Raw genomic sequence first — 27,037 nt, forward strand, 5'->3', positions numbered from 1 at the left:
AGAATCCATAAAATGCTCCGGAATCCGGACACCCTGTCAAACCGGGCCTGGGCCCAGGCATTTCCGGACTCGGAAAGTGTTTCTGATGTCCGAAATCCGGAAACTCCCAAGCCCAAGTTGCGATATTTCCGGACTTCGGACATCAGAAACACATTCCAAAGTCCGGAAAAACACAAAAACCGGTTCAGCCTCGGTCCCGCGGTTGCCGGATTCAGGACGCTCAACCTGTACTCAAATTATTAGACCTACCAAAGCTGCTATCCTTAAAGACATGGGCCTAGAAATTCACTGGCGCCCTGTTTGGGGCACCAGTCTCGCCAGGGCGCAGGAAGTACCGCCCCGGAAGGAGTCGCGGCTTCCCGCCGCAAATTCACTTTCAGCGCCCCAGATGGAAGCGTGGCGCTACTCGAGCCACCCTGCATCCCTCTTGGGGCGCTGCAACTGAAAATCACAGCGCAACGTGCCGCAGCGCCACATGCTGCGGCACGGCGCACTGCGGTACTGCAGGCCTTCCTCCCCTTCTTAAAGGGGAGGGGCCTGCTGCAGTGCGCTCGAAGAGCGCGAGTGCTGGCAAAAGAGCCCGGCACCGAGGAGAAATGCCGGGCTCTTGGGACACAGCCGGCACTCTGCGCGGGGGGGGGGGGGGGTGCTCAGGAGGCTGGGGACGGCGGCGCGGGGAGGTGCTGGCAGGTGGCCAGCAAAAAAAATGGCCGCCCCGCACCTCAGCGCCTCTACCGCCACGGGTAGGCCCCCCTGAACCGGTCGCAAATTGCGACCGGCGTTAAAGCAGGGGGCGCTACTAAATTTCGCGTTCGGGGCGGTAGCAGGGCGCTGCGCACACCGATGATGTCATCGGTAGCGGTGCAGCGCTAACGGCTAGTGCCGCCATTAGCGTCCGCTAAATTTAGTGGGAGGCGTGGCCAGTGGCGTAAAACCCACTAAGTGCCCTCTTAGGGCGCTAACGGGTGGCGCAGCCCACTGAATTTCTAGGCCATGATCCCTTGTCATTGACACACAGTGGGGAACAATTGAATATTTCATCTGCTGCAGTCAAGAGTAAAAACTTTGCCAGCCCTCTTGTCACACATGGGTTAAAATAGGGCATGTTCTTATTTTGGGAATACTGCTGATTCCCATTTATGCATATAATAATGGGTTTTCCTCTATGGGCGGCCTAACAGGCACACCTCAGGAGGTAGCTGCCCCTGTTTTTTCACCTTTGGCCCATTTGTATGGCCCAGGGCATAGTCTCAGCACAAACCTGTCCCCATGACTGGGCCAAGAAATGTGACAGCAAATCTGAGTGCTGCTGCAAGTCTTTCAGGCCTGCAGCTGTGCTGTGGGCCATCGAGATTGTGGCCTTCTTTCTACTGCTGGAGAAAAACAGCCAAAAGGTCCCAAGTGGTGTAAAATGTCCCGAGGGGGCTGGAGCCGCTTAAAATTAATTCTGCCGCTTGCTTACACATTCTTCAGGCTCTCCCTTCGACCCCCACAGACCATCCGCTCAGCAAGGGGTCTTCACAAGGGTGCCCCTAGGCTGGGGTGCCCACCAAGCAGAATAGCAGGAAAATGAGATTAGAGGCCGGGAATAACCTCTCCTGTCCCATTAAAATAGCTGCCATGGACCTGTGCCTATTGCACGTATATGCTCAGTTCCACCTTGTGGGGAAGCCATAGAAAATCATGGGATAGACCTAACACAACATGTCTCAGTTCTTTTTCTGTCCTGGTCTGAGGCTGGAGAATGCAGAGTTCCCTGACACAGGACAGTAGGAAAATCCCCTAGATGGTGAAACAGCTCTGTACATATAATAATAGCTTTAAGTAAACAGTCTACCTTTTGCAGTAGGAAACAATAAATAATTATGCATATTCATTCATGATCTGCTGGAATTAAATTTTTGAAAGAATTAAGTGGTGAAGTGAAATTGAGTGGTCAAAGTCTGCGCACAGCTACAGCTCACTTAGTGCTACAGAAAAGGGCCAAAATGGGGAAATCTCAACCTTGTAGTTCCAAACACCAATGCTTTGCCTCTAGGATATGGATTGGAATCCAGCCCAGAATGATGGTGAGGCAAGTCTCCCATCTCTGCCAGCTGAGTGTCAATCCATGTCCTGATGGATTGCAACCATTGTATAAAACTGCCCACAGATCAGCACAATTTGGCTACAAGTTAGCAACCTCTCTCATCGATGCATGCAGATACCTAATGTGTAAAATGAACATGATATACTGGTACAGTAGGTGTTCTTCTGAATTTGGAGTTAAAGGACATCCAAAGGGCAACATAACATATTTTAGTAATTAAGTTTTGTTCAAATATTTAAGGAAAACTCCAGTTTCCTTTGGATAAATGTTCACTGGATCTTCCATTAGATATGATATAAAGTAACACTCCAAGTTTGCACTGATTACTGTGTTGTATTATAACATTTATTATATTATTTTCTTCTTTATACCGCTATTGTCACACCATGTCATGTAACTTCCACAGCCAAGAGGCTGTAGCACTGCTACCTCACTTCCAGCAACACCTAGAGTCATAGAGTCATAGAGTTATACAGCACAGAAAGAGGCCCTTCGGCCCATCGCGTCCACGCCGGCCATCAAGCCCTGTCTAATCTAATCCCATTTTCCAGCATTTGGTCCATAACCTTGTATGCTATGGCATTTCAAGTGCTCATCCAAATGCTTCTTGAATGTTGTGAGGGTTCCTGCCTCTACCACCCTTTCAGGCAGTGAGTTCCAGATTCCAACCACCCTCTGGGTGAAAAAGTTTTTCCTCAAATCCCCTCTAAACCTCCTGCCCCTTACCTTGAATCTATGCCCCCTTGTTTTTGACCCCTCTACTAAGGGGAAGAGTTCATTTCTATCTACCCTATCTATGCCCCTCATCATTTTGTACACCTCAATCAGGTCCCCCCTCAGCCTTCTCTGCTCCAAGGAAAACAACCCCAGCCTGTCCAGTCTTTCTTCATAGCTGAAGTGCTCCAGCCCAGGTAACATCCTGGTAAATCTCCTCTGCACCCTCTCCAAAGCAATCATATCCTTCCTATAGTGTGGCGACCAGAACTGCACACAGTACTCCAGCTGTGGCCTTACTAGCGTTTTGTACAGCTCCATCATAGCCTCCCTGCTCTTATATTCTATGCCATGGCTAATGAAGGCAAGTATCCCATATGCCTTTTTAACTACCTTATCCACTTGTTCTGCTGCCTTCAGGGATCTATGTACATGCACACCAAGGACCCTCTGATCCTCTGTCTTTCCTAGGGTCTTACCATTCATTGTGTATTCCCATGCCTTGTTAGTCCGTCCAAAATGCATCACCTCATACTTTTCAGGGTTAAATTCCATTTGCCACTGTTCCACCCACCTGACCAACCCATCTATATCGTCCTGTAGCCTGAGGCTTCCCTCCTCGCTATTTACCACCCCACCAATTTTCGTGTCATCTGCGAACTTACTGATCGTACCTTTTACACTCACATCCAAATCATTAATGTAGACCACAAACAGCAAGGGACCCAGCACCGATCCCTGCGGTACCCCACTGGACACAGGCTTCCAGTCACAAAAACAACCTTCCACCATCACCCTCTGCCTTCTGCCACTAAGCCAGTTTTGGATCCAATGTGCCAAGGCACCCTGGATCCCATGGGCTCTTACCTTCCTGACCAGTCTCCTATGCGGGACTTTATCAAAAGCCTTACTGAAATCCATGTAAACCACATCCACTGCACTACCCTCATCCACACACCTAGTCACCCCCTCGAAAAATTCAATCAAATTGGTCAGACATGATCTTCCCTTGACAAAGCCATGCTGGCTATCCCTAATTAATCCTTGTCTCTCCAAGTGGAGACTAATTCTGTCCCTCAGAATTTTTTCCAATAATTTCCCTACCACTGATGTTAGGCTCACTGGCCTGTAATTCCCTGGTTTATCCCTACTACCCTTCTTGAATAATGGTACTACGTTAGCTGTTCTCCAGTCCTCTGGCACATCCCCTGTGGCCAGAGAGGTTCTAAAAATTTGTGTCAGAGCCCCTGCAATCTCCTCCTTTGCCTCACATAGTAGCCTGGGATACATCTTGTCCAGGCCTGGGGATTTATCCATTTTTAAGCCTGCTAAAACCGTTAGTACCTCCTCCCTCTCGATGCTAATATGTTCAAGTATATCACAGTCCCCCTGCCCAATTTCTACGTCCACATCGTCCTTCTCCATAGTGAACACAGATGCAAAAAATTCATTTAAAACCTCTCTTTAGTTGGTTACTAGGAGGTATGCAAGACCAGCCTAGGATGAATAGTCCTTCCATTTTCTCCCTTCTGGAGCTTTTTTATTAGAATCTCCCACGATGACATAATTGAGATCAGAAATTGACCAATTTTTGGTGCAACATGTTGGAGACTCACCCACACATTCCTCACCGCTGGGCTCAACTTTTGCAATGCTCTCCTTACTGACCTTCCAAACTCTGCACTACACTAACTCTCACTCATCCTGAACTTTTTTGCCTATATCCTATCCCATATTAAGTCCTACACATCTTTCAGTTTTATCCTAGCTGATCTCCGTTGGCTCCCCTTCCTTCAGAGCATTGATTTCAAAATCCTTGTTCTCATTTGCAAATCCTTCCCATGCTCCACCCTACCTCTGCAAACTCCTCCAGCCCTGTGTCCCAGCTGGTACCCTCTGCTCTTCTAACTCTTGTCTACTGTGCATCCTTCCTTACTCACACTCCACCATCAGTGACAGAGCCTTCATACACATCTCTGCACTCTGGAATTAACTTCCTAAACCCTTGTGTCTTGCTACATCTTTCCCCACCTCCAAAGCCTCCTCAAAACCTGCCTCTTCAAACATGCCTTTGGTCATCTGCCCTAACTCTTCTCTTATCTCGTGCTCAATGTCCATTGCTTCCTTTGTGAAGTGCCTGGGATGTTTTGTTTCATTAAAGCTGCTACATAAATGCAAGTTGTTTCCATTGTTGTTACACTAATGCACTAATCCTGTGATTGTTTTTTGTTTAAGTGCCAGCACTAGTAGTTTATCTGATTATCAACTTAATATGCACAACAGTACTAAAAGCAACACAAAAACAGATGACATAAAATTACAGTGCTACATTATTTACATTTTAAAATTGAACTCAAGCGTGTTAAGAAAATTTGTTCCGATACAATAAATTTACAGTGTAAGATTACTTTTTTCGGCAAAGTGCTCCTCACTCCACAAATGGACATTGATCTCATCCAAGGTGAAACATTCCTAATGGCAGATTCTTTACCTGTTTGCTCCAAAATACTCATTATAATGTAATTTACATGCAGCACGTGATTGGCTAAGCACAATTGTCTGCCATGGCTCAGGTCAGTACCCCTCCAAAAAAGGAAGTTTGGTACAAATACAATCAGTGAAAGAGATGCTGACACGACACAGACACAAGGTAAAACGAGGCTCGTTATTTATCAATTCGTCCCACATGGATGAGACCTTTGAATATTGGCATTTGTAACGTGCAGTTTCAGTTGTATCATGAGGAGAAGGTTAAGCCTACAAGAAAGAAATCTGTAAAAGTATGATATTGTACTAAATTTCCCAGTTGTAGTACGTTTAACCAGCCTTTTGCTTAACTGCCACTGCCATCTTTCTGATTCTTACCTGCAATCTTTGCTTTTGTCAGGCACTGGAGACAGCTGGCTATGTCAAGAGTGTCATAGTAAGTAACACAATCCAGCATTTTTAGCTCAAAAGAGTTAGAAGTACACATAATCGCATTGATGTTGCAGTTTCTGGCAATCCTGACATCCGAGGTATCTGGGAAACATTCTGAAAGAAGTAGGTAGCACACAAGGTTCTATCTATCCCTGGCTATGTTCTTTCAGCAGGACCAAGGTGCCAAAGCTGGAGGAGTTTCTTTATATTCCCACAGGTAAAATATGGAATCATGTACTTCTGAATCTCTACAGATGTGTCAGAGGATTATCAAAAAAGCAGAAATGTTTCGGTAGCTGGGGAAGATCAGAAAATAAAAAGGGCAGGAAATCCTATCAATGCACCAGGCCTGCTCACCAAATGTATACATCTAAGGTCAACCCCAAACTGTACGATTCTCAAACAGGCTCCAAAGACCAATAGAGAATAGTTATATCTGTTTCCAATACTGGGCCCAAACCCCCACTGTCCTTACTTTTGAGAAGGACAGAGTCACCTGCCAAGTATCTGTACATAAGACAGAGTTGTTCAGTATCATATTTGCTGAAAATTCACCTGAACTCTTAGGTCAGGTTCAAATCTCCATCAAATTACAGCAAACTAGAGATTTGAATCACCATCAGGCACAAAAAGTGCAACTTATCCTCCAAAAACCTGATTCCAGAGAAGCGACTAGCCTCAAAGCACTACCCATGAACCAGCTGCCTCCTTGGCTCATTTATTTTAAACTGTCTTGAGGTGCATTTATACTGCAACTTTAGCTTTGCAAAGATGCTAAAGTGACAGTATACTCCCAAGTCCTTGGCTTAATAATCATATCTGATCTACAGTACAACAAGTGATGAATATGGCCCAGAAACTTGGCAATGAAGTGTAAATCCTTAAGAAAGTTCTACCCTACTTGTCCCAACAGAGTTTTATAAAGTTGAAAAATGCTCAGTTATGGAAATTACAAAGGAAACCAATGCATTCCTATTGGACTCAGTTGACTCAAAAGGTATGCAGCATAGTGGACTTGATGAGGACTGTCTGCTTTAATACCCATCATCTGAAGCAATGGGGAGGAATGGGTTGACAGTCCATTCTCTAAAAGGTTATGGACTTCCTATGGTTAAGCCAGATCTCCATGTTTATGTCAAGAACATAATTGCAACCCAATATTTTATATCGATTCAAAAAGTCTACAACAGAGAAAATAGAAATGAAGTTTCATGCACTATTTCTCCTGCCCGTGAAACTCTCCTGTAGATTGTATTATTGCCTTGCAGTCTGTCCCTGTCTGTAGTAGTTACCTTTACTTGTTAAACAAAGTTGCTGGAATATGCACTCACCTGTGAAAAATCTTTGACTTTTCCATTGGTACCCCAATATCTCTCAAGGTCCTTTGTGCTCTTAGGTACAACCATAGCCAAATTAGTAAGACATCTGTTCTCATCACAACAGCCTTCAGCTGCACTCTGTATTCCCAGTCAGCTTTTAAGAGGTTGGTGAAAGCGAATGATAGATAAGCCAGGCCCATTACAGTCTGTCAATTAATGTTCGCTTTCATGCAGACTCTGAGGGAAACAATCTCATCCGTTGAAAAATTGACAGGATTCTAGTTCATCTGTAACTGCTCTCGATAAGTCATTTTATACTACAGTTCTGGCTTTTGGATCCATTGGGTATAATTTTTCATGACACAACCTTCATTACAAATATGAAAATTGTTTCTGTGAGTGCCACTAAAAATGCATGAAATGCTTGCAAGCTATCAATCAGACACACTCAAAACCAGCATACCCACTCTACACTTTCAGAAAATTACTTCCACCTTTCTAAAAAGACTAAAATAATCTCTAGTCCTACATAATCTCTTTACTGCCTTGAAAAACTTCTTCAGTACTTGCCCCCATATCCCACCCCACCATCGCTGGAACCATCACAGCATCATCTTACTCGATGACCTTCTTCCTCGCCCAGCCTAACTTCCAGGATCCCGGCAGCACAGCCTTCCCAGTATATTCCGTAGATTCCAATTAATGCAAATCCTGTTTAATGTACACAACCCAACTGCAGTTTCTAATGACACCAAATGGCAAGCATAGAAACGAAATAAAAATAAGGGATTTAAAATGAGGAAACATTGCAGGGAAAATGAGAAGGATGGGGTGAAAATCTAAACATATTTAAGAGAAGTGATATGCAGTAATATAAATGAATGACATTCATCTGACATTTAATGAAATATGATTTGAAATGTTATCCAACAGAAAATATTGAATGATAATTTTATTGATTTAAAAAAAAATATCAGAATTAATAATATACAAATAAATGAATCATCACTGTTGAAATTCAAGGTACTGGAATAAACCTTTTATAATGTTGTAATTTTGATGTTCCATATTTTATGGTGACTAAAAGTCAGATGCACATTTTGCAATAATTTAATTGTGAATGAATTCATCTGTTTTTGTAACAGGATCGGGATAAGCTTCTGCATTACAGAAAGCAAAGGAAGAAAGTTACAAAGTCGAGCAAGGTAAAATCAAAGGCCGTGGTTTTTGTCTACTTCACATTGTAACTATTATTTCAATGAGGCGACAGAAGCTTAAACAAAACAATTATAAATTAACATTGCAACGGGTAGGATATTTTAAGCTTTTTTTTTAAGAGAAAAGGAGGAGGACTTCCCTGCCCTGCCCTCGCCTCAGCACGTTGGGCAGTATGTTTTAAGCAGGTGTCTATCTTCACTTTGGCTGAATCTGGCTGCGTTCCTGGGTTCAGCTCTTTTAAACATTTAGGGCAAGTGCCAGACAAGGCTACTCTTTGGGAATCGGCACTCGCTCCAAATTGAGGCAGGGGAGTTGTGTGCTGCTGTCAGCCTTAAGCAGCATATGGTGGCAATGAAATGGAGGCCTGATCGCTGATGTTGGAAACAGCAGCCAAAATGGCTGGCAGCTCCACAGTGCAAGCCATCTGTTCTGAAAAATTTACCTCCGTCCCTTTATGGACATTTCAGGGGATAGCAGTCTGTCCCTTTACACATCCTCTAATCTGAAAGGTCAGACACACAACCTCTAATGTCCACTTTCCTTGGGTGGTCTTCCCTTTTCTTCTGGCAGAATTTCAGTCCCACGTCATTTATATAAAATGTAAATACTCCCACCAGTATCAGGCGGGAGCTTCTTGCCCATGCCAGGGATGCCCCAGGAAATGTGTGTCAAGCGCAAAGGGGTTGGAGACAGAACGTTACAGGCTTCCCGCCTCTTTTTCCTGACCTGAATGCCCCAGTAACTGATATACACTGAGTTTTAGGATAAGGAAAATCAGTCTCACAATGTCAAAATATACTGATCAGAACAAAACACTGGTTATAAATTGAAAACCATTGAACCTGGAGCAACATGGTGGGTTTCCTTTCACAGAATAAATAAGCCTGGATTTTTCTTCCCTATGAATTAGATAAGTTTGCAGGTGCTTCGAATATTGATTTTGAATCAGATACATTTGACCTTCGCGCTTGACCCCGTCACTCACTGATAAACAACTAAACTAACCAGAGATAAAAAGGAAACGCCGAGAGTGCACTAATTCGGAAAAAAAAAGCTAGATATTTCCAGCTTAACCGAATTTTCTCTTTTGGATGCTGTTTGATCTATAATCCATTTACAACTTTTATTACATAACTAATGGGAGTTGTTACAAGTAGTTCTTGGTCACGTCAGCCTGGCTTTGCTGCATAAACTCCTGACTGACAGAATGACCGGCAGACCTTTTCTTAAGTGCCCTTATGAAGTTCAACCCTGGCTCCAGTGTACCAGCACCCACATTTTATTGGCTTAATTCCATCGAAAGATCAGAAAGAGATTTATATAATCTATATCCTGAAAATTTCATACAGGTTAGAGGCAGTTAGGCAGATAAGGAAATGTGCAGTTGCCATTATGAATATAAGCCTTAAATGCAACAGACCAGTGTACGTTACTACATCAATATTAAGATCTACCACAAAATATTTAAAAACTGCAGTGTTCCAGAACTATTCATGTAAAGTTTATTTTTTTTTAAAACACTTCTATTTTGATTGATATATCACTTTAAAGATCATTTGAAAACAACCTATGAACTGCTTGGCCTCTGTCACAAAGGATGTAGTTAAACAGGTGCCTACCTGGTACATAGAAGATTGAGGAACATCGCAATAGTTTCTAATATCTGGGTTATACACTAAAATTCCAATTGCATTTCTATTACTAAATGTAATATTTTTATAAAAATACATTGGTCATATTTATGATTCGATTGCTAGAAATGTGTTTTTAATAACTTTTTTGATTATTTGAAGATGTAAAAATATGAAAATGACAAAGCACAAAATTATTTAGATTTACATAGTTTCATTAACATAAGAAACCTGGATGCTCACACTACAATTCAGAAAGTGCTACTTTAAATTTTTTTCACTGTTACTAGAAAGGCGACAATGTTCAGAATTTCATACATTATACCTCAGTACTTACAATAAATAAAACAAAAATTGGATTGATTGATACATGATTCCTAACTTTATTGAAAATTAGTCAAATTCCATGGTCAGAGATGAAAGGTTAGGAATGCTCAGTGCTGCCCCCCTATGGAAAAAATTAAAATACAAAACATGGACAATATTCTAAAATTGTTACATTCCTAATATTCCTAAATTAGGGGTCATGAGAATAATTGTTTTCAAATCCTTGCTCCAAGGCATTCAGTGGAGTCCTCTAAGAGAGAGATAAAATCCCTCTAAGTCTCCAAGAAAAAGCACTGAGGGCAAATGTCCTTACCAATATTGTTTTGAGTAGGAATCAATAGAAATTTCAGGGTCATGGGATGCAGATCGTTCCTGGTTCTTGTTACTTGTTGAAAAATATGCTAATTAAAGTTTGTTTCACTTGCTTTTGCAAATCCCTTACAGTTGCTCCACACGTTAAGTCTTAATTTTGTTATCTATAGAAGCCAGTTGTGGAGACCTTTTTTGGTTATGATGACGAAGCCTCACTTGATTCTGATGGTTCATCCATTTCATACCAAACTGACAGGACGGATCGAACCCCTTGTACCCCTGAAGATGATCTAGATGAGGTGACAGAAATCAGATTAATCCTTTCTTTGAAAAAAAAAGATTTTTATAGAGATTACAACCACCATTAAATAGAGTGCTTCAAATGAACATTTTTATTTTCAATTATTTGTAATTTTATATGTCTCATTTATTTTTTCAAATAAGATTTGTTTAAAAATTGCTAATTGAATCGATTAATAGTACAAAACATACTACACGTGATTTTCTTTCGACCAACACTGATTTATTTCTTGTCATATATTGTTCTTATCATATTCTTTTTACAGCAATTTAAAACCCCCCAGAAAATCCCAGTACATCGTGAATATTTAAAACTTTGTAGTTACTAAATTTAAATTGACCTCCTCCCTCCCAATCACTTCCCCTCCTCTCCTGGTTTACTACCCCCCACCCCCAACTCGATCGTTTCTCCCACTCTCCCAGAACCTACCTGAGGGCAACTGCGTCGCTGGCAATATTAAAATCCTCTTCGCCAGCGAGCTGCCTGGGACTGCCCAATGGGCACCTGCAGTTCACCAGCCTCATGTAAATGAAGCCAGAGGCCCAGTATCGGGTGTGCCTCGGGCCTACCCATTCCAGCACAGGGATCGTCCCTAGTTCGTGCTGGCAGGCTGGTGCAAACCAATTTCTAGGCCCTTAAGCTCTTTGCGTCAATTTTAACTGTAGTACTTCTGATCTGCCACAGAGTGGCACTGCAGCAGTGCATTTCCTAGCGAATGGCCGATATCTTGGTAAAGGTAAATTGCACTCACCCTGGGGCCCATAGAAACCTATGTTTTTGGGTTCTACCCCCGCTCCAATACCCCCTCCTGTTTTTGCCAAGTAGCATGGGTTGGGCCCCCGAGGCCCACCAGACTTCTGTTTAGTGGCAGTACTGCCACTGCTGCTGTGGCTCTTGTCCCCCAGCATTTGTTAAATGGCTGCCCCAGCTGCTGGACATTGTGTCTGCTGCTGCTGACTGCTTAGCTGCTCCCACTCAATCACTCACTGGTCTGTTCTTCGTCCCGCCACTTCATCTGCCCATCCATCTCCAATCCCATTGCTTTTTACCCCTGCCCTTTGACCTACAATCCGGTAGTCCACAATAATTTGTGCTCTCTTTACCCACTGCAGCTGTATAAATGAATGCGTTTGTAAAGAAAGCTTATTTTTTGAATACAGACAGCCGGGTAGATCTTGACTTTGTGCAATAGTGTAAAACGGGCGATAGCGAGTCAGCAGCTGTTGAAATAAAAATTGGAGGATGTGCAATGGCCTGTTTTACACTATCGCACAAAGTCAAGATTTATCCCAGTCATCCCAAGATGTGACATCTGAAGTGTGATGGAAAGCAAGTGTGTGCATATTTGATGTTCTTGAAGTGTTTTAGATTATACATCAATATATAGATGTACCAGATGTTTTTCTCCTTCTGATTTATTTCACTTCCGTTCACGTGCCATTTTGTGGTGAGGAGATTGGGCAGTGCACCAATAACCAGACCTTTCTCGAGGCCGCACTGAAACTGGTGCCTTTGAATTATGTGACAGTGCTGCAGGATGACACATCTCTCGATTTCTATGCTCTCTCGGTGGAAAACACCTCACCTCAGCTTAGTCGCTCGTCTAATGGCATAATTAAAATCAGAAATTCACCAGCGTCGCTGGTGCAAACCTGCTTCCTGCACTTAACAGAGCAGCTGGCACTTCACCAGTGCCCTACACCAACCCACTTCCCATGAAATCAGTGCCACATTTAAATGAAACATTAACTTCTGCTGGAAAAAAAATCAAATCACTAAGATGGATTACTTTTTCACCGTTTGGCATGTTAAAAGTTTTACAGTAAACTGACAACAATGAACCATATAGGGCACTCTTGTTTTAGCCCTGTCCTGAGTGTTATTACTTAAAACACAACAGTGTACCATTCACTGATACATCGGTCAAAATGTATCAATAAGGTGGTCGATAACTGCAACTTTGTATTCAGGGAATGGCAAAAGAAGAGACTGAACTTCGCTTTCGTCAGCTGACCATGGAGTATCAGGCTTTACAGAGGGCATACGCTTTGCTACAGGAGCAAGTTGGTGGAACCTTGGATGCTGAGCGAGAAGTTAAGGTATTGATGGAAATAATCTGGCTTCATATTGAACTTGGAGAGAAACATGACATTTTGTTTCACCACAGTGGGGATATTTTCCTCCGTGTATTAATTACAAGAAGAAAATAAATGTGAGCAAATAGGTAAGCAAATATGTAGATTTAGTTACTGCCAGAATACAGTATAGTGGCAGCACATGAAATGCCTGAATGGAAAAATAATTTTTCTGAAGATATAGGGCTAAATATTGAGGGTGCTAACGTCGCCGGGGCGACTTTTAGCGCCCTGGAAAAATTAGGCCCCCCCATGACGGAAATTGAGTGGTAGTGCCCCAAGAGGGAAGCGTGGTGTTACTGGAAGTGCCCCGCCTCCCTCTTGGGGCACTGCGAGGGAATATCGCGCTGCAGCGTGTTGCAACGCAGTATTGCAGGCCTTCCTCCCCTCCTTAAAGGGGAAAGGGCCTTGCGCAGCGCGACCCTGGGCCCAGCTGGTCCCCGGGGATCAGGAGTGCCGGCAAAAGAGCCCGGCACTCAAGAGAAGTGCTGGGCTCATGGAGAGCAGCTGGCACTCCACGGGGGGGCGTGGGGAAGGAGGCCGGGACCTGAGCGGAGGCAGGTGCTGGCAGGCGGCCAGCAACAAAAATGGCCGCCCCGCACCTCGCCTTTAAATCCCTGGCTGCAGGTGGGCCCCCCTGACCCCGTTGAACATAGCGTCCAGCGGTAAGTCAGGGGCCGCTCCTGAAGATTGCGGCTGGCGCAGCGCCGCGGGTCGCTGTTGGTTACTGCCACCGCTGAATTTTGCAGAAGGCGTTGGCGGCGCCGCGCTCGGGCGCTAGTTGCTTTGTGCCTCCCGTTAGTGCCCTCTTAGGGCGCTAATGGGAGGCGCAAAGCAACTGAATTTTACCCTCATAACCTTTGTATTTGGGTTATTAAAAGCAGGTCACAAGTTACGGAACTTTGCTAATGAAACTTAACCTTTAAAAAAAATCATTTCAAGTTCACAATAATCAAGAAATAAAATCTTTCAATGAATCTACTTCAAAAGTGATTGTTTTCTAAATAAAAGCTTCTGAAAGCTTCTTTGAGTCTTTAATCTTTATGTTGTAACATATTTATATTTAGGCAGCATATTATTGGGCTACTTCTGGGCATATATTTGGTTGGGCTATAAAACTATTTTAATTTCTGGTGACCCTGGGTGCAAGCAATGGAGACGTGCTGGAGGCGGGACTTCTGGTTTCCGGTTTTCTGTCCCACCCCCAGTGACTTCTGACCAACCCACATTATTTTCCCTTGATTGGCAATGCGGACTTACCGGCCAATTAAGGGAAAGCTGGTGACAGATGACATCAGCGTATGACGCTTCATCTGTCAAAACATTTTTGACAGATGAATTGTCAATGTTTGACAGCTTTGCAAAGCTGTCAAACACTGGCAATCTCTGTTCTAAGGTGAGCCCTTGCACAAAGGCTCACCAAGACCTCTCTCCTCAGCAGAAAGCAGATGGCTGCTGCATCTGAGAATGCAGCAGCCATTTTGTCATCTCTGCCATTGAGATGAGGCACCTCCGGATCCTCAACGGTTGAAGCCTGCAGAAAGAAGCAAAGGTAAGGAAACTTTTTCCAACACTTTACACTCAGTTTTCATACTTATCTGTCCACACTTGTACCCATCACTCACCTCTACAGCTGACATTTCGACCCCTCTCACCCCCACTGCTCACCTTGCTGACCCTGGTGAGGTTCGCAGCCGTCGGGAAGCCCGCAATTGTAGGCGTAAAATGGGGAAAAGCCTCAAAACTGCCCATTAACTACCTGTTAACAGGCAGTTAATTGGCTCTAATCCCCTTCCCAACTCGAGGAGATGGGTCCCTGCGCGACTCAGGGACCCGCCTCCCGGGAAAATGGCATGGAGGCGGGTTGGGAGCGGAGTTGGTACCCGACCCAGTTTCTGCCATTTTCCCGGCAGTCCCACCTCCAAATGCGCCACCTCAGGGGTGGGAAAATTCCCCCCGATGTGTTCAAATAATGAATTCTTTTCATCCCTGATTTTTTTTAACGTTTTTTTATCTAGGAATGCAGACTTTATAATAACTTTAATGGATGTGGGGGGGGGGGTTGTGTGGGGAGCGAGGATGGGGGGTGGGGAGTGAGGATGGGGGGGTTTGTGTGGGGAGTGAGGATGGGGGGTGGGGAGTGAGGATGGGGGGGTGGGGAGTGAGGATGGGGGGTTTGTGTGAGGAGTGAGGATGGGGGATAGGGAGTGAGGATGGGGGGTGGGGAGTGAGGATGGGGGGGTTTGTGTGGGGAGTGTGGATGGGGGTGTGAGGAGTGAGGGTGGGGAGTGAGGATGGGGGTTTGTGTGGGGAGTGAGGATGGGGGTGGGGAGTGAGGATGGGGGGTAGGGAGTGAGGATGGGGGGTTTGTGTGAGGAGTGAGGATGGGGGACAGGGAGTGAGGATGGGGGGTTTGTGTGAGGAGTGAGGATGGGGGGGTGAGGAGTGAGGATGGGGTGGAGAGTGAGGATGGGGTAGGGAGTGAGGATGGGGGGTTGGTGTGAGGAGTGAGGATGGGGTGGGGAGTGAGGATGGGGGGTTTGTGTGAGGAGTGAGGATGGGGGGGGTAAGGAGTGAGGGTGGGGTGGGGAGTGAGGATGGGGGTAGGGAGTGAGGATGGGGGGGTTGGTGTGAGGAGTGAGGATGGGGGTGGGGAGTGAGGATGGGGGGTTTGTGTGGGGAGTGAGGATGGGGGGTTTGTGTGGGGAGTGAGGATGGGGGGTGGGGAGTGAGGATGGGGGGTTGGGAGTGAGGATGGGGTCGGGAGTGAGGATGGGGGTAGGGAGTGAGGATTGGGGGTGGGGGGTGGGGAGTGAGGATGGGGGTTGGGGAGTGAGGATGGGGGTTGGAGAGTGACGATGGGGGGTGGGGAGTGTGGATGGGGGGGTGAGGAGTGAGGATGGGGGTGAAGAGTGAGGATGGGGGGTTTGTGTGCGGAGTGAGGATGGGGGGTTTGTGTGGGGAGTGAGGATGGGGGGTGGGGAGTGAGGATGGGGGGGTGGGGAGTGAGGATGGGGTCGGGAGTGAGGATGGGGGGTAGGGAGTGAGGATTGGGGGTGGGGGGTGGGGAGTGAGAATGGGGGGTGGGGAGTGAGAATGGGGGGTGGGGAGTGAGAATGGGGGGTGGGGAGTGAGGATGGGGGGTGGGGAGTGAGGATGGGGGTTGGTGTGAGGAGTGAGGATGGGGGTGGGGAGTGAGGATGGGGGGTGGGGAGTGAGGATGGGGGGTTGGTATGAGGAGTGAGGATGGGGTGGGGAGTGAGGATGGGGGGTTTGTGTGGGGAGTGAGGATGGGGGGTTTGTGTGGGGAGTGAGGATGGGGGGTGGGGAGTGAGGATGGGGGGTGGGGAGTGAGGATGGGGTCGGGAGTGAGGATGGGGGGTAGGGAGTGAGGATTGGGGGTGGGGGAGTGAGGATGGGGGGTTGGGGAGTGAGGATGGGGGATTGGAGAGTGACGATGGGGGGTGGGGAGTGTGGATGGGGGGGTGAGGAGTGAGGATGGGGGTGAAGAGTGAGGATGGGGGGTTTGTGTGGGGAGTGAGGATGGGGTGAGGAGTGATGATGGGGGGGGGGTGAGGATAGAGGGTTTGTGTGGGGGGTGAGGATGGGGGGTGGGGAGTGAGGATGGGGGGTTTGTGTGGGGAGTGAGGAAGGGGGGTTTTATGTGGGGAGTGAGGATGGGGGTTGGGGAGTGAGGATGGGGGCTGCGGAGTGAGGATGGGGGGGTGGGGAGTGAGGATGGGGGGTGGGGAGTGAGGATGGGGGGTGGGGAGTGAGGATGGGGGGTGGGGAGTGTGGATGGAGGGGTGGGGAGTGAGGATGGAGGGTGGGGAGTGAGAATGGGGGGTGGGGAGTGAGGATGGGGGGGTGGGGAGTGAGGATGGGGGGTGGGGAGTGAGGATGGGGGGTTTGTGTGGGGAGTGAGGATGGGGGTGTGGGGAGTGAGGATGGGGGCTGGGGAGTGTGGATGGGGGGCTGGGGAGTGAGGATGGGGGTGGGGAGTGAGGATGGGGGGTGTGGGGGGTGAGGATGGGGGGTGAGGAGTGAGGATGGGGGGTTGGGGAGTGAAGATGGGGGGTTGGAGAGTGAGGATGGGGGACTGGGGAGTGAGGATGGAGGGTGGGGAGTGAGGATGGGGGTGGGGAGTGAGGATGGGGGGTGGGGAGTGAGGATGGGGGGTGGGGAGTGTGGATGGAGGGTGGGGAGTGAGGATGGGGGGTGGGAGTGAGGATGGGGGAGGGGAGTGAGGATGGGGGGGTGGGGAGTGTGGATGGAGGGTGGGGAGTGAGGATGGGGTGGGGAGTGAGGATGGGGAGTGTGGATGGGGGGGTTTGTGTGGGGGTTGTGGACAGGGAGAGAGAGTGTTATGTGGATGGGGAGGGAAGGATTAAGTGGGGGTGTGGATGGGGTGGGGAGGCGGGGGTGTGGATGGGGAGTGGAAGTGGGGGTGTGGGTGGGGAGGGGAGGGTTAAGTGGGGGTGTGGATGGGGGGTTCGTGTGGGGACTGTGGATGTGGAGGGGAGGTGGGGGTGTGGATGGGGAAAGGAGGAGGCGGTGTGGATGGGGAGGGGAGGAGGGGGTGTGGATGAGGAGGGTAGGCGGGGGTGTGGATGGGGAGGGGAGGCGGGGGTGTGGATGGGGAGGGGAGACGGGAGTGTGGATGGGGAGCGGGTCCTGAATGTTGTTGGTGTTCAGGGCCCGAATTCTTAATGCAGCTCTGGCGACATCAAGCCTTTTATTGATATTATTACCCATTGCAAACATGGCTTTTTACGATCGGAAGTGTGCAGATTTGACATCAGGTTAAGCAGGTAGTAAAACAAAGGGGCCCCAAACTGATGTATGAAGCTCCAGCAAGGCAAAAGCTGCCCCTGCTGCAGAGTTACTATCCGGTGTATGTCCAGTTAGTGCAATATTTATGTACGTGATTAGACAGAAATCTATTTCAAAATAATTAACTGATTCTTTTCATTCACTGAGATTTCTAAATTCAATCGCATCTAAAGAAAATGTTATATCCAAAATAGAAATATTTTTTAAAAGCAGCTTGGATTTTCTGCAATCTACATTTCTCAATTAGTAACGTGATATGCTTTTTCAGATCTCTAACTCATTTCATTTCTTGTTCACCTATCCTTTATAACTCACTGGTACTGCCACTACAAACGAGTTATGTGGTCAGCAACACTGTGCTTAATTTACATCAACCACTCACCTCACCATTCATTCCTTTGCTAATTCAAACATTCTTTATTTTGAAACATCAAAGGCAAAAAAAGAATAGCTGGTATGAGGAATGGAGGAATGCAGAGGACCACAGTATTGGGTGTTTGTGCACAGTAGGCATTGAGGCACATTGGCGGGGCAAAGTAGAAAGGGTTTTACTCTCTGAATGGACAACTGCACCTCAGCAGAGAGTGTTTGAAACCAACACTGTGGAAAAGATGACTAGGAAAAAAACATTTTTCACCTTCCCCCCTCTTTGTTTCCTCCTTTTAGACTCGTGAACAACTACAGGCAGAAAACCAGAGATATCAAACTAAAATTGAAGATTTGGAGAAAGCTCTTGCACAACAAGGGCAGGTAATAATTAACTATCTTATATATATAAAATAAAAGGAGTTGGTTTGTCTGTCTGTCTGTGTGTCCGCTATACACTCAAAAGTTATAGGGCTAGAAATTCAGTTGCGTGTGCGACCAGTTACCGCCCAAAGAGGGCTTCTGCGCCAGTAGAGGAGTTTGCGCTGATATTCAGCACTGCGGTAATGGCGGCGGTAGCCGGTAGCGCTGCGCTGGCACCGATGACGTCATCGGTGTGCGCAGTGCCCCGGTTCCGCCCCGCTACCGGCCCGACCCCCATATTTAGTTGCGGCCGCCTCTTCCGCAGCGGCCGCAAACAACGTTGTGAAGACCGGGCCGTGCTGCAGCCTTAGTGGTGCTAGTTAAGGCAGAGGTGCGGCCGGCCGCTTTTTCGGCGGCCGCCTGGCCGCACCTCCTTCCCCGGCCTCCTCCACCCCCCCCCGCGGCATTGCCGGCTGCTTTCCGCGAGCCCGGCACTTCTCCGTGGTGCCGGGCTCATTTGCCGGCACTATCAAGCGGCGAGCTCCCTGTTGCAGGCACCTCCCCCTTAAGAGAAGGAGGAGGCCTGCAGTACCGCAGCCTGCCGCTCCGCAGGGGGTGGTGCAGCGGCACCTACAGCGCTGAAATTCAGTTTCAGCGCCCCAAGCGGGGGCGGGCACACCCTGGAATAGCGCCCGGTTCCGACTTGGGGCGCAAAAACTGAATATCTGACGGGCGCAACTGGCTCCGCGTGCAGCGCTAACTTTTGGGCGCTAGCCAGCTGGCGGGGCCTTACTGAATTTCTAGGCCATAGAGCGTACCTACACATATGTTATATCAAAAGAAAGCTTATGATTAGGGGAGTGTCATAGGCGTATTTACTTTTTGGTCAGACAAAAATTGTTCGGACAGTATACAAAAAACGGACAAAATCTGCTCATTAGTGGTTGACCAATCCTACCGCTCATTAGCGTTGAGTGACGTGATGGTTGACCAATCCTACAGTTCAGTGACTTGATGGTTGACCAATCGGTGTGTCACAGGCGGGACCTAATCCTGCAGCCTCCCGAAACCTCGCCGCCATTTTTTCCCCTGCTTTTCCTCAACAGCGAGCGGGGCAGCTGCGTCGGCCCGCCAGAGCAGGAGGTGAGTTGGGGTCACTCGGGCTGCGCCTCACAACCACTCGGCCCGAGACACAGAGCGGGGCAGCGGCAGCGGGCGGCCGTCAACCGCGCGGCCCGAGACACAGAGCGGGGGAGCGGCAGCGGCTGGCCATCAACCGCGCGGCCCTCTAAACTGCCCTGGCAACGCCGGGCCCCCCCAGCTAGTATGATATAAAAGAGGCTTTTAACCCCTGCTGGGTGATACTCGGGTAGGCTGTGTGGTCGGCGGCGTACCTACAGAGTGCGTCGCTGGCCTCCAAATAGAATGCGAACCTACCCGATGGGGGCCCTCCTTCATGAACTTGCTCTCTGATGCTGCGTACTGGAGGGCAGCTTAATGGCCCACGGATCCCAGGGGTGCAGCCTGTACGGAAGCATCCCTGGGTTCACATGGGCCTGGTCCTCCAATCAGTACACCGAAGGGAAAGCGTTTACCTCCAATACTGGTAATGTTCCTACTTGCATTTCACCCAACGCTATATTTTTACAGAATTATCTGCAATTGGATGTATTTTTGGAATAATAAGGACGAGGAGAATAAATAGTTCCAAAATGACCCGCGCTCTCTCTCTGTCACACACACGCATGTGCAAATTGATAATGATTCTTTTCATCAATTACAGTAAATTGTACCGTATTTATTCAAGATATCAAATTATATTGCTGCCTGTCTAAAATGAAAAAAAAACTTTTGATAAATTAAAAAAATGCACTCCTTAAAGCACTTTAGCTATTGCTGAACCACCCTGACTGGATGCAAATTCTTATTTATTTTCACCATTAACGTGGCTTAACCTGCAAAAGAATGGAAAGGTGGTTCCTCTCGCAGTGAACCAGGCTCCTTCGCCTGTTTTCACTAACCGTAACATTTTCGTCCATAATTGTTGGACAGTTGGTGGGCAATTGGCCCAACTCTGCGCCAGCAACGAGTACTTCCCCGTCAGCGCGGATCATTTGTCAAGGCGTAACTTGACAGATCGCAAGTTAGGGATTTAGCGCATGGAATCCCGAACTTCCGGTCAATTTCTAAGGCGATATGATGATGTACTCTCAGGGTGCGCCATCATACCCATCGCCAAATCTGCCCCAATGAGCTATCTTGTCTGAGTGCAGTAGTGCTGCCTATTGCTAACTTGTCCAGTGGCAATGACTTCTACTTGATGCAAAAGTATCATCTCAGAGATTCACTGATCACATCTATGGTATGACCAGGCCAACTTTCAGAGGTCTAGGTTCTGCTGTCTAAAAACTGGCCTTTGGATCTACTTTTTTCAAACAATTAGAGGCTAATATGTTGTCCCACCTCCCACCGGAGGAAAACAGGCAAATAAAGCATCTAAAAATGATTTTTAATCAAAAAGTTATAGAATAGGTTGTTAGATGGAAATAAGTAAAACTAATATAATAGAGGATAAGAAAAAGAGCAAATGAAAGTCACTTTTTAATGTTATTTTAGTCATATTTTGTCATATATTTACACTAAGAACATTTCAGTAGCTTATTTACTGTAATGTTAGTTTCTGTTTTGTAATACTAGGCTGGAAACAATTCTTCTTTTAAATGGTTGGCCCAAAGAAATTAGAATTTTCCAAGCCTACTTGCAGTGTAAGAGTTAATTCCTTACAATCCCACATTACAACCATACAATAATATCATTAGTGTGCCCTGTGAGTCAAGCAGTAATATTTTGAAATAATTCTGTACAATTTAAAAACAACTTCATTGTCATTAACATTGTTTCCATGATATTCAGACTAATAGCTATACAATTAAAAGTCTTGTATCTAGTGTCTGTCACATTGGACTTTTCAAAAAGGTATTGCACCTAAATGTGCAGCCTTGGAGACATCCAAAGGGCAAAACAATAGATTTGGCTAAAATAAACACTTCTGTTAAGTTACCGATGAAATATCCGATTCACAAAACCTGAACCAATCAAAAACAGCAAAATGAGGACAAACAGTCTGACAGCGCAGAGGCACTTGTGCGGTTAAGATTTGGTAGTAGAAAGGTAGAGCTGGGTGTCATCGGCATATACGTAAAAGCTGACTCTGTCTGCAGATGATGTCACTGAAGGGCAGCATGTAATGAGGAGGAGGAGGAGGATGGAGAAGCATCAGAAAACCCAAACTAGAAATAGTAGTGAAAGAAACTATTTGTTTTGCATTTTGATATTTAAAAATAACATACAAATTACATTCATTGTAAATGGGCAATGGTCAGCATGCATTTTCAATGCTATTTATTTGGAATCAAAATGAGAAGTTCACTTTTCTTTTTCTTTATATTTCTAAGGACATGAAGTGGATTGAGGAGAAACAAGCACTTTATCGTTGGAACCAAGAACTACTAGAAAAGGTATTTTTTCTCAGAATGCAAGTAGAACTTTAAAATATTTCTTTGTTATTTAAATTTCCTATTTTTCTTGCAGCATGATTCAAGGTCGAGGCATCCTTATTACAATAACAGCAAATAAGGGTTAAAATGAATCTTGTGTTTTAATTTTCACAGATTCGGCAAATGGAGAATGAAGAAAACCGCCTTAGACACGATGTACAGGATGTGAAAGACCAAAACGAGCTTTTAGAGTTTCGTATTCTAGAACTTGAAGTAAGACAACCTTGAGGGTTTTCCACCAATTTCCTTTTTCATTGATCAGAATTATCCTCCTGATGTAGAGATATTGGGGAAGAATTGCCCTGGTTACCATATGTAGCGACACTGTAAATCCATTCATGAAGAGTTCCTCTGGTGTGCACTACTAGTAAAATTATAAGCACATTCTTTTAAAACATCTTTACAATTTCACTAGAAATACCGAACAGAGGCAATCTTCACAAACTCATTTACATCACTACATACAGGGAGCAGAAGAATTCTTCCCCATCAACTGTAAACGTGCACATCACATTACTGCATATGCATCACGATTGGCAGATACTTTTCTGTTGCTGCAAATGAAATCACAATGTTACAATTTGGATGCTTAACGTTCTTTAAAATCTTAATAAAATATGCTTTTCTCATCATTTCTTCAAAGGAGCACTGTCGATCCCTCCCCTTGTTTTACTTCGTGGTTATGTGTAGGGAATGATGATGTGGCAATTGTAAAATTATTGCCCCAAGTCAAATTCATCAACTGTACTTAATCTGGACAAAAATTTATCATTTTTGCATATCAAAAAACTGTTAAACTTTTTTTCATTGGGATTAAAAAAGCACTTTTATCCTCAAATGAAAATTGTTCTTTCAGGAGCGAGAACGACGATCACCTGCCATCAACTTTCATCACATCCCATTTCCGGAGGAGACAAGTCCTCTCCAAGTCTACTGTGAGGCAGAAGGAGTAACAGTAGGTACACCTTTATTATTGAATATCCCTAATAGACCGAGTTTAAATTCATTTTATTAATAACACAGACTAATGTGTTTAAAGCATCTGTTAAACATTTCTTTTTAAACCTTTCTCCTCTTTTGTCAGGACATTACAATAGCAGACCTCATGAAAAAGCTGGATATTTTAGGGGATAACGCCGTAAGTGTATGTTGCTTTTCTGATCATGCATGTTTTCCTTTATATTTTATATAAGCCTGTCAGTGGAGGATGCCAGGGTGAATCTTAGAACAGTATTAATCATCCTTGTATGTTCTATTGCAGCAAACTCTTAAGGGGAAAAATTGAGTCGCGCCCCCTTTGGAGCGCTAACTTCGCCGGGGCACTACTTTTAGCGCCCCCGTGGCTGAAATTCATCGGTAGTGCCCCAAGAGGGAAGTGGGGTGCTACTGGAAGCGCCCCGCCTCCCTTTTGGGGTGCTGCGAGTGAATATTGTGGCGGTATGTGCCGCGGTATTGCAGGCCTTCCTCCCCTTCTTAAAGGGGATGAGCCTTGCACAGCGCGACCCGGGGCCCAGCTGGGCCACCAGGGATTGGAGTGCCGGCAAAAGAGCCCAGCACTCAAGAGAAGTGCCGGGCTCCCGGAGCGCAGCCGGCACGCCATGGCGGGGGGGGGGTCTTCAGAGGAGGCCGGGGACGGCAGAGGGGGCAGGTGCTGGCAGGCAGCCGGCAACAAAAATGGCCTCCCGGCACCTTCCCTTTAATTAGCACCGCCCCGGGCGCAGGTAGGCCCCGCGATCCCATCGGACATAGCATCCGGCGGTAAGTCAGGGGGCACTACCAAAGATTGCGGCCGGGCCGTGAGTGGGGCGCTGCGCACGGCAATGACGTCATCGCCGGTGGCACAGGGCCACAGGGCGCTAACGGTTACCGCCGCCGCTAACCTCCCACTGAATTTCGCAGGAGGCGTTGGCGTGCCACGCCCGGGCACTAGTTGCTTTGCGCCTTGTTAGTGCCCTCTTCAGGCGCTAACAGGAGGCGCAAAGCAACCATTTTTAGGCCTTACAATCTATCTACATAAATAAAAGTCCTCCATCCAGCATCCACTCATCACACTTAGAACATTGCATGCCAGAGTGCCAAGAGTTTAGCTTGGCCTTCTATCCAAAGGCAGGAGCTGGGTATTTGGAAGGAGCTGTTAATCTACTGAAAACTACCTCAACAATTGGCCTCTAATTCACCGCTACGTGAATACTTAGAGCATTCCCCACACCCGGGGATATCTGAGCATTGGCCTTAAAGAAACAGGCCATATCAGATCTTAACACCGATACAGCACACTTGTATTGCAGATCTGTATTTATGTGTAACAGTGTGTTTTCGCAGTCTGCGCTACTGGTAGGTGTGTATATTGGGAACTTGCGGGTGGTTGCCCATGTTTTTATATCCATTCTTTTTAATAGATGGAAAATTATTGGTGTCAACAGTTTCCTGATATGTGCTGCTGGTGGGCAAGGCTCCTCACCAGCAATATGAACTCAGATAATTACCCCATGCTATAAGCCACAATTTGCTATTGAAACAATGAGGGGAATATTAACCCCCAAAACACAAACGCATCCCACCTCGATCCCGTCCCCTTCCGGTTTTAATGGAGGTGGGATGGGGGGCGGGCAACCTACCCACTCCCAGGAGGCGGGTTGCTTATTTAACTATTATAATGAGGCTGCGCGCCTCACATTTTAAATTTAACCCTGGCCAGCTAAAGGGAGGCGAGGACTGCTGTGTGGAAGAGGTAAGTGCAGCACTGCTTGTGGGCCAGGAGGAGCAGGAGTGCTTCCACCCAGCCCACTAAGCTAACCTGCTTCCCTCCCTGCAATTCGACCCCCACCCCACGATATCACTGACTCTCCCCATCACAAGCACTGATTCCCCATCTCTGCCCCGATTTGTCTCCGAACCCCCGCAATCACTCACTGACCCGCCAAACCACGCTATACCCACCTCCTTCCCCCCAACCACTGCCCCCCCGCCACCCGCCCACCCCCCGCCACAATCTCTACCCCAGCAGCTGGAAACCTAGCTGCTCCTGGGATGAGGCCTCTGCAGCAGTGTTGCCCACTCGACAAGGAGCCAAGCCTGTCAATCATGTTGACTTCCAGGCAGGGATCATTTTGAATAAAAAGCCCGTATGCTGTGAAGTCAAAACTCCACAGCATTCAGGGAAACCCGGACCCCACCCAGAACTCCTTCCCCACTGCTTGGAAACCCGCCCCAGTAAAGATTGGGGTCACTATCTCTCTGCTGTGAATCTATAATGTGCTATTACTACTGATCACTTATCCATTTAACCTTTAATAATTATGGTTGAGGGTTTATGGCCTGAGCCATTGTTGAAGAGAGTTTTATTCTGAGGTTGAGGAAGATCATACAAGAGCACATGATATACTCAATAGACCAAATACAGTGACAGAGGCCGGAATTTTGCGGGGGGTCAGCGGGCGCGATTGGTGGCGGGTCAGGTGAGAAAGTATTTTTTTTTGAGAGCAGGTCAGAACCCCACTGTCAACCCGCCACCACGCACCTTTCCCAATGTCGGGTCTGTCAGCACTGAGCAGACCCAACAGGCAGCAGCGGGGACCCAATTAATCTCATTGTTGCCTACTTGACAGATCATTAACAGGCTTTTTTAACTTACCTTTTCACTTTAACTTCATGGCCACGGGAACCACGCTGTTCGGGGACCACGGCTGTTAACCTGAGGCGGGAGTTCAGTGGCCATTGCTCCAGCTGATTTCTTGACAGCTTCAAATGTACTGTAAAAGTTCCCACCTGACAGATCTTCACTTTCCTCAGCCACAAGCTGTTTCTCAGTCCATTTCCAGCACAGATTCTGCAGGCTTTCCACTTTTCACTCTCCATCTACTCTTACCTCATTGGAAGAACTCTTTCACCATTAACAGAATGCTTCTGCCATCTGTACTTCACCTGCCATCTTTTCCATCAACATGGGTGCCCTTTATACTGTCTCACCTTAGTCCTCAGAATCTGATCAAGATCAGCCCCAACAAAAGCAGCACCAGGCACACCAGATACACCAGCAGCACCAACAATACCACCAACCCATCTCCGCAATTAGCTGATGCTGCACAGGACACAGGGCATCAGCACCCAAACACATTGCTGCCCGGGAGGCCAGGAATGGCCTCACCATGGCCAGATTTACTTCACTTGATGCTGTACACCCTGGCTGCCACATGATGCACCAGCTTCGCACCACTCCACACCAACACCATAAAGCATCCCCACAATGTCCAAGCCATTCCTTTCATACTCACCACCATTGCAGGGGGTATGGTTATGTCTCACCATTCACTGCAACTCACTCAGCCACTTCCAAAGGTGCACACAAATCTGTCCAAGAATGCAAAGTGTTGAAAATAAAGGTTTCAATGTTTGACAGCACATTAACAGAAACTTCACATGGACATTGGCTAAAACACACAAGTGGCTACCCTTGTGTGTTGTTAGTTGGTATGATTGCACTAGGATGAGGGTGAGTGTGAGGGGTGGCTCATGAGATAGGGATGTGATAATGCCGATAGAGAGAGAGGGATGGGTGGAGGTACAAGGTAAGTTGGTATGAGTAAGGATATGCAGGAGTAGAGCAGGAGTGGTAGGGTTGGGAAGGCAGAGTGATGGGGATGTGATGAGAGGCACAGCAGGATGAGGTTTTGTACTAACGTTTCATGATCTAATGAGATCATTGGAAGGTTTGCACCACCCCACCCAGGTCCTCCTGACCACATCCCTGCTTGTGTCCTCCTGTGCAATGTGCAACCAGGCTGTGTTGGTGTTGGTGTCCTGGGGAGGTCTCTTCCGCCCATGGGCAGGGGAGAGGGCCTCCCTATGTACTGTGACTCCCTCCATAAGCATATGGGGGGAGTCATGGGAGAGACTGGGTGCAGCCCTGTGCCTCTGTGCCGTCATTGTCAGTGTTTTCAGCACCTCATTGCT

The 27,037-nt window shown here is 46.9% G+C and overlaps 1 protein-coding gene across 9 annotated transcripts in view; it reads left to right on the forward strand.

Moving 5' to 3' along the window:
• Positions 1-27,037, forward strand: part of jakmip3 (Janus kinase and microtubule interacting protein 3) — a 567,199-nt gene that overhangs the window by 318,519 nt on the left and 221,643 nt on the right. For 6 of the 9 annotated variants that reach the window (XM_085994710.1, XM_085994718.1, XM_085994709.1 and 3 more), the window contains 9 exons: positions 5,691-5,726; positions 8,187-8,246; positions 10,700-10,828; positions 12,801-12,929; positions 18,465-18,548; positions 21,983-22,045; positions 22,199-22,297; positions 22,941-23,039; positions 23,169-23,228. In XM_085994710.1, coding sequence (XP_085850836.1) covers positions 5,691-5,726; positions 8,187-8,246; positions 10,700-10,828; positions 12,801-12,929; positions 18,465-18,548; positions 21,983-22,045; positions 22,199-22,297; positions 22,941-23,039; positions 23,169-23,228 — 759 coding nt within the window. The remainder of the gene's footprint in view (positions 1-5,690; positions 5,727-8,186; positions 8,247-10,699; positions 10,829-12,800; positions 12,930-18,464; positions 18,549-21,982; positions 22,046-22,198; positions 22,298-22,940; positions 23,040-23,168; positions 23,229-27,037) is intronic. The other 3 variants (XM_085994713.1, XM_085994715.1, XM_085994716.1) reach the window with 3 other exon arrangements.

This window comes from Somniosus microcephalus, chromosome 8, assembly GCF_052327205.1.
Source record: "Somniosus microcephalus isolate GS21.2 chromosome 8, FLI_Smic_1.0, whole genome shotgun sequence".
NCBI lineage: Eukaryota > Metazoa > Chordata > Chondrichthyes > Squaliformes > Somniosidae > Somniosus > Somniosus microcephalus.